At 33.1% G+C, this 8,502-nt stretch overlaps 1 protein-coding gene across 13 annotated transcripts; it reads left to right on the top strand.

The window, feature by feature from the left end:
- Positions 1-499: 499 nt before the first annotated feature.
- LOC126721494 (protein AE7-like) lies at positions 500-8,250 on the top strand. Of its 13 annotated transcripts, none has more exons than XM_050424538.1 (8): positions 500-678; positions 816-917; positions 3,473-3,605; positions 4,257-4,360; positions 4,464-4,563; positions 5,900-5,945; positions 6,415-6,560; positions 7,747-7,894. In XM_050424538.1, the coding sequence occupies exons 3-8, from the start codon at positions 3,480-3,482 to the stop codon at positions 7,759-7,761; spliced, it is 537 nt and encodes a 178-aa protein (XP_050280495.1). In that variant the 5' UTR covers positions 500-678; positions 816-917; positions 3,473-3,479; the 3' UTR covers positions 7,762-7,894. The 13 variants fall into 13 exon arrangements, with proteins under 13 accessions (XP_050280495.1, XP_050280494.1, XP_050280492.1 ...); XM_050424537.1 differs by having other exon boundaries at positions 3,468-3,605; XM_050424535.1 differs by having other exon boundaries at positions 811-917.
- Positions 8,251-8,502: the final 252 nt, after the last annotated feature.

The raw sequence follows: 8,502 nt of genomic DNA, 5'->3' as shown, positions 1-8,502 counted from the left end.
ATAAGTGAAAATTTACAACTTTTGTTCGACTCTTCTGTGCAATTTATTTCAGCAATTGTGTAAATTGGCATTATATTTCCTTTTCAATCCCATTGAGGTCTAGCATCTTTGTTTACTGACAATATTAGAATTTAGATACATCTTGAATATCAAGAATGATTAATATAATTTATGAAAGATATTTGATTGAATGAGTATGGAATTAACTATATTTGCGTAATTAATTGTATTGGAGTGTACTTATATTAGTTATATATTTTCTAAATATTATCTCAAACTCTTGGTTATCACGATATCTCATTGTATGTGATAGATTTTATTACTTTGTAAGTGATAGATTTTATTGGTTTGATATATAATTTATACCAGATCTTGATTTTTTTTTTTTTTTTTTTCATATTGGGGAAGTTATCAATAGTTTTCTCGTGCATCGCACGAGTTAGCGACTAGATTAATTAGTAACCCATTCAATTAACCCATTTAACCCAACCAAAAAAATAAAGAAAAAACCCAAGGAGTGGAAGAAAAATTAGAGAGACACAAAGAATTTGGACAAAGAGAGCACACCTTGCCTCTCTTCCCAAACCCTTTTCTCAACACTTCCCCTTTTTGATTCTGAAACTAATTTTCTCAGATCTCAAATTTTCACGGAAAATCTTCGCGGGAGCCATTTGGTAGGTGAGAAAATATGCTCCAATTGCTTCGGTCCCTGTTTGGCAACGCATTTACTGTTAATTATGCTATTTTTAAGGTAGCTCTGTTTGGATTTCAAAATCTTTCATGCTTTCTTAGACCCGTGTTAGTTTTTAGTTTAGAAAGATACTTGAAATGAAACTGCAATAAGTGATTAGTTTTGAATTGGAGCTGATTCCGTCTTCGCTCACCTCGTTCGCGCTCCCGAAGATCCTTTCCTCGCCGTAATCTCTCTCTCTCTACTCTCTGTTTTATCTATCTATGTATATGTATGTTGGTATATACGAGTTAGCCTCTGTTTGGTTGCAAAGAAAACTGAGAGAAAAAGAAAATCTGATTCTGCAAAATCTGATTTCTCTGTGATTCGTATTTTTTATTTTATTTTTTTTTGTGATTGAAATTGTTCGTTGTCGGTGTAAAGGATGTTGAGCACGAACACAAAAGACGGTGAGATCTCTAAAAATTTATTGAGTTTATTTCGCTGCTCTGGATTTTTCTCAGCATCCAAACAGAGCATCAACCGAACCTGCCCATTTAAATCTAAACCATTAGAGTGAATACTGGCTACCGGTCAAACAAGTTCTATATATAAGTTAAAAAAAAAACTCAAAAACAGAATTCTCTCTATCACGCTTCTTTCTCTTTATCACGCTTCCGATTCGGTTTATCTAAAGAACCCAGAATTGGGCTTCTTCTGTATTAGCTTCTTCTCTTACTAATCAACCACAAGGTCAAGAACCCAGGGCAGCTAAACAAAACCCAAAGAAGAAACAGTATCGGCCGGCAACGATATTTGAAATAGGTTTCTCTTTCTCTTTCTCTCACACGAAGTTGATTTTACTACTAATATGCAGATTAGTAAAGTTTCTTTTGACTATCAACGCATGATTTGTCTTTAGTTCTATTCATTGTTAGTAATCCCTAATGCTATTAATTGATTTGGGTTTTTATTTTTATTATTTTGATGATAGGAGATTTGGGTGTTGTTTGTTAACTTTGTTTCGAAAGTTGATTTGGAATTTCCGAAACAAAATTTCAATACCCATGATTGCTTTACCATAATTCTCCCCCACCACCAAATAAATAATATAAAAAAGCATAATAATAAAAAATAAAATTTGCTGTTGTAATGGGAGGGTCTGTCAACTATGCTTGTAACAAAATGTAATAGTGGCAGACTGGGCTGGTAGAGTAAATGAGTTTCATGTCTGGCTAGGGGAAGGCTCTCCTCTGACTTCTTCAAACATTTGTACAACAAGAACTAGTCGTCTTGTTCCTTAATACAACATTTGAACCGGTAACTTTCAATTATTGTATCTCGGTGCCCAATCCCATATTATTGGGCTGATTAGCACTTTGATTCTTACTTGTGTCTGTAAAGAAATAACATTGTACTACATTAGTGAAGACTTAAGTTTCTATAATGTTCACCTTGATTCTAATGGCTTCTGTTGTTCTCCATGTCTGGCTGCCCCTTTGCCCTCTATTTCAGGGGGGAAAAAGGTGCTTAACTTTATTTTAATGGTTTCTATTTAGGAGTTTCATACCCGTAACAAGAAAAAATATTTGTTTTGTGTGTGTGTGTGTTTATACTATCTTATTGTTGGTATGCCACTTTTTATTTTGTGTTTAGGTCTTAATGACAAAATGATTTACTCAATAATATTGTTCTATGGATATATTGCTCTTATCTATGAGTAGAGGTTGTTGTTTACCTCTCTTTAATATTCTTAGAAGCTCAAATTTGGAAATTCAGATGCTAAGAGGTTATTAACACTATTTTTAGAGGATTGAAGGATAGACAAGATTTAATCTCTTTTGCTTTGCCATATGTGGACCCTTGGCAAGAAAGGAATAGTTGACCTTCAATACAATGAGGTTGCTCCGGATATGTTGAAGTCTTTGTTGTTAAGTTAGCTGTATGATTGGATGATATCTTTTCTTCCTCCTTTCTATTGATACTTGTTCTTTTTGTTTTAATGTCATTGTGTCTGTGTACACAACTTGTGTACATGGTGTACTTTGAGATTTTTTTTTTATTAACGTTTATTACTTATCAAAATAAAAATAGTTTGTTTGATTTTTAGGTTGAATTGAATGTGTAGGTTGTTCTCTTTCCTAGAAAATTTGATCATTTTGTCTACTAAGCCCATCAAGAGAAAATGCCTCTCGATTACCTGCTAATTGATTTTAGCAGGTGGGGTCAGTTGCCCATAGGTTTTACTAGTTAGAGGCGAGTCCAAAGGGGTCTTCTTTAGAAAGGTTTCCTACTTTATCAAAAACAAATGTTGTGCCTATTGTATAGGTTTGAAGTAACATGAACCACTGTGATATCCACAGTGGGATCAAATAAGATATAAAAAGTAAAAGATGATAAATTGAGGATTATACTGGAAGGGACACAGTGTTCTGTTTTAGGACTCTTGCTGAGTTCATGAACATTTATGTTAGCAACTCAGTTACTTTCATGAATATTATGTATGCATGCATGTGATACTATTGGTATTTATTTGGCTTGGTAAAAAGGTTTTTAATACATTATGTGATTGAGTGTGACTACTGAAATTAATAAATTATATGTTTGGCTTGGTAAATTTACATTTTTCATGATTCATTAGCGTACTCCTAGAATATGTAACTAAAAGGGAGTGTATTTAATTAAGTAAAGTGTCGATAATATAATATTGAAATTGATTTCTGATCATGAATTTATAGTTTACATTTTTTGTAATGCTCTGTAAATGAGAAGTTGATTAAAGGTTATTGTTAATCAGAGTAGTGGGAAAATGGTTTCTGAATTAATAAATGCAAACCCAATTGTGTATGAGAAGAAAGAGCGTCGAGCACGAAGCGTGCCAACTGCTGTGGAAGAGTATGTTGTTGAACCCATTGACCAACAAGAAGTTTTTGATATCCTTTCTCTTCAATTATTTTGGTATGGTCTATGTACTTTTAAAAGTACTTATTATAGAGGAATATCAAAAGTTGTGTTTAGGGAATTGGGATTGGATGGACACAATTTTTTTTTTTTTTTTGCTTTTTGAGTTGTTTTGAGCTTACTTTGGGAATTAGTTCCTCTACTTTTGACATGGAAATGAAATGAAAGAAATAATACTTGGTTTTTGACTCTCTCACATACATGCACGCCCACACTCATGCATGTTGGTGCAAACAAATAATACTTGATTTTAGTTCCATGTGTCTTTTTTTTTTTCGTTTTTCATACAATCATCTTTAGGTTTACAGCCATATAGATGTGTGTATGTAAGCTGATACTTAACAAGTAAATAAAATATGGTTTCAGCATCAGCTAAACATGTTATTATTGGATGCTTGACATCTTAAGTTAAAATTTAAGTTCTGAATTAATATATGCTGAACTTAAAATAAATATGTTTATATTCCATTTTCTTTTGAACATCGTAGTTCCTAAGATGCTTTCTGAAGTTGATCACTCATTTCTGGTTATGATATGGAAGAGAATGTACAAGTTCATTTTGCATCTAATTATGTGTGGGTAGTTATTCCTTCTTCTTCTTCTTTTCTCCTTAACATTCTTAAATCATGTAAGAGATATAAAAGACCCAGAGCATCCATACTCTTTGGAGGAGCTCAAAGTAATAACAGAAGATGCAATCGAAGTAGATGACCAACAAAGTTATGTTAGGTAGTGACAATATTCTCTCTAACTTATTCTTGATCCTATAATGCATTCTTTGTTGATTGTGTTCTTTTCTCCTCATTCTAATAAAAAGGGTGCTTTGCTTCAGGATCACATTTACTCCCACAGTTGAACATTGTAGTATGGCAACAATTATTGGTCTTTGCTTGCGAGTAAAACTTTTGAGGAGCTTACCCTCTCGTTACAAGGTATCGACCTTATTTCCTTATTGTGAACTTTGTTGACAAATTATTCATTTATCAGACAAGTGAATGTATTTTGGAATATTAGGACTTCATACCTGCATTTTCATTTTTAAAATTCCTTAAGTTATTTTGCATGAACATGTAGAACCAGCATTCAGTTTAACAAATCACAGACCAGTAATAGAGAATCAGTACATTAGAGATTTTATACTTGTATGCTTCCTTTGGGCCAAATGTTTTTTATTTGGGTGTGGGGAGAAAGGGGGGGGGGGGGGGGGGGGGGTAAGAGTTTGACAGGTTTGTACACTGCTCTAAATAAGCTGATTAATGCATAAGATTGATAGACTTTGCCTATGTTTGGGCCAAAGGTTGTTTTTAATGTTGTGTATTTGGAGGGAACGCAATAACCGCATGTTTGAAGATGTGGAGAGTGGCAAATCAGCTTCTTGCCTCTTTTGCCTTCTCTTTATTTGACCAGTCTTGGGCTTGGGGACTCACAACTAGTGATTCCCTCCTGATGTTTATAGACTCTCTTCTTTCTTATACATAGTTTTGTTATTTTCCTTTTTTCTTTCTTTTTGTTCTCTTTGGCTGCTTTGTTTTTTTCTGCATGAAGTAGTCTTTTTTCAATAAATTTTTCTTACCTATCAAAAAAAAAAAAAAAAAAATTTTTGTTGGTCTTTTATCCTTGATGAATGGGTTGATGGCTCTTTCTAAGTAGAAATATATGGATAACAAATGCATGCATAGTGTAAAAATCACCTTAGAAACAGTGTAAGATCTGCAGTGTTAGCTTTAAACAATGGACAGTCTGCAAGCTTGTTAGCTTTGCACATTTAACTGCAAAATGCCTGATATTTTTCCAATAAGCTCTAGCTTAAATGACACTTCTTTCTCCCATCAAAGCCACAAGTGTGTCTAACTAAGATTTTGTTTTACTATTTTTGGATACATGTATGTAATTAATGTTAGATGTTATAGATTTAAATGATATGAGGACCAATGTCTTAAAACATACATGGAGTGAGATAAGTTCAAGGACTATGATGTGTAACACATGAGGCGATATCTCATGAGCTCACTCCACTCATAGACTGTGGGTCCTACAGGTGTTGTTGTTTGACTTGTATACCCTCAGGTGAGCATTTACCCACAATTATCATTTAGTGATACACTGATGCCACTTGATGGTTTATATTGGAATTTGGAACATAATTTATGTAAACCGTGTCTTTGTTACTTTTTTTTTTTGTTTATATGAAATTTGAACTGGGCTTGGAATCTCTTGTGCTACATGTAAGATTTACCTCATTACAACTCTTTCTAAATTTTTGTTTAGGTTGATATTAGGGTTGCCCCTGGATCTCATGCATCCGAGTCTGCAGGTAATCACTCTCTCTCTCTCTAGCTAGCATGTGCATGATTATCTACATGTGGTTCTTAGATTATGGATCTATTACTTATCAAGTTAATGCATGGTATGTAGAGTCACGTTTGCCAAGCTAACATGCTATTCAGCTTATCTAAATCCCAGTCATGTCTACTCTCTTGAAGTGCTTTTTTAAATCCTTACCTATAAAGAAATACTAGTCTATTGCGCAGGCCCTTAATGTCAATATCATATAATTTAAAGACGCAATATACCAATATTGCTATTGAAGTTCACTTGTATGCCTGCTCATTATATAGCATTTCATAGACTTGGAAACAAGGACTTACTCGATGGTTTAGAGATTTCAGGCCGATCATCTTCATTCTATTATGTTTTAGATATGCTTATTTTTGAGTCTTAGAATGCTTTTGTGGGTGGTAGACAGATTCTGGATTCAGTTCTCATTGCTAATGACTGTGTAGACTGCCGTGTGTGTGTGAGGAGCAAAATCCCAGGAGTGATATGCAAATTGGACATTGAAAAAGCTTATGACCATATAAATTGGGAGTCTCTTATCTACTTATTAGGGAGGATGGGTTTGGCAATAATATATGCTCCCCGCTCTATGGTAACAAAACATTTTTGTATTACTACTCTTCTAGAAAGAACAACGGTATCATCAATTGACCATGAATAACTTCTGAAAAAAAAAAAGTTTAAAAAATTAAACAATCTTTTAGAAGTGACTTATCTGTATACTTGTACACTTAAAAGCAAAATCTCTTGAAATTCTAATTCTTACACAAAAGAAATTAAATATAAACTACAAAACAACCAAAAACTTATTGTTTGCTGAGATGAACTTATTGCAAAGTTGGTTGTTACCTCATATTTGCAGGATCAATTACATCTTTCTATTTTTTAGCTCTTTAAAGAGCAATACTTGTTAAGTTAAAACTATACTCTATAGTCAAATTGTCCAATATTTTAAGTCATGTTAACGGGTGCTCTTAAGGCAATTTGTTAACAAACCATTTTAGGAAAGTTTTGACACCACTTTTATTGGAAATAGAAAAAGCTATCAAGACATTGATTGCTTTTTTTTCTTTTCCCATAAAAACATTCTTAAAATGGTTCACTAACAAATTCCCTTAGGGCATTCATTAACATTTTTCTATTTTAAAAGGTCTCCATTGTGTAGACCTTCATTTTGTGACAGAGAGGCTGGATTGGTTAAATCATCACTGTTGGGTAGTCAAGAACCATCATAGAATGAAGATGATCATTTCATATAAGCAACAAATAGACACATTTATTTTCCACATGGAAAACTGTTTTTTGATGAAAACTAAACCCACCGTATTAAAACACACATGATAATTAATACTTTAAACACTTATTGAAGTATAAGTGGACTGACTATAAAGACAATTACTTCTATAACCACCAAGGGCTGACCCACGTTAGGGCCAAGGGGGTCCATACAATATAGATATGTTTGAACCTTTAGTGATCCAAAGTTCCATGGTCCTTGGAAGACTTTCTCTGCTAATTTGTAGATTTGTTATGAAGAAGAGGAGTTTGAGAGCAGGGTTATAAATCGTGGTGTTTTAAAATGCTTAAACCTAAAAATTTTGGGGGAAAATCAAGGCAAAAAAAAAAAAAAAACCATAAGAATAGAATCTAGGACTATTGTTATTGATGTTGCTAAAATATGTTAGCATTTTCTTGTATGCTCACTCAATATGTTGTAGAAATTATGACACTACGAAATGACATTCATGTAGGGTTTTTTTCCCTCTTCGTATATGCAGTTAACAAACAACTAAATGATAAAGAACGGGTGGCAGCAGCACTTGAAAATCCAAATCTTGTGGATATGGTTGATGAATGCCTGGCTCCATCCTACGATTGAGCTGTTGTACATCCATGCAATGTACTTAGATTAATAGTCTGTCTAAGCCTTTGGTCCATGGCTGCTATAAGATTTTCTTATCAAAAAAAAAAAAAAAGATTTTATTTTCCTGTCTCATTCATGCAGTTTTGTCATTTCAGCTTTGTAATCTGAATTAGATGCAATTTGGATGTCCTGTATTTTTTTTGTTTAGTCTGTTAATGTAGGTGATTATGTTAAAGAATTTTTTCTTACCAAGTAATCATAGATTATTCTGGTCTCTTAGATGCAAATGTGAAAACATTGTATATTTATAGTTTCTCTTATTTGACACAGGAGATGATTTTACAGGTGTGCCACATTGTTAGTGAAATTCTATCAATTCAAAGTGTTGTTTTGTTGGTAAATACTGACATTATTTGTAGTTCTCAAATCATAAGTTGCATGATGAGGTTTTAGCTTACAGCAAATTGAGGCCTATGGTGCCCAATTTTATGTTAGGATTACATGTCACTGTCCTTGATTGTGGCAGTGAGGTTGAGGTAGGTTTTATGATCAAATCTTAGAAAGAATTAGAGCTTTTTATTATATATATATATATATATATATATGGACAAATAATATCCGATTAATACAAAATTTAACATGTGTATTAAGAGTGTAAAAAACATGCAAT

This window comes from Quercus robur, chromosome 4 (assembly GCF_932294415.1).
Source record: "Quercus robur chromosome 4, dhQueRobu3.1, whole genome shotgun sequence".
Classification (NCBI taxonomy): Eukaryota; Viridiplantae; Streptophyta; class Magnoliopsida; order Fagales; family Fagaceae; genus Quercus; species Quercus robur.
This window is presented reverse-complemented; position numbering and strand designations above follow the sequence as displayed.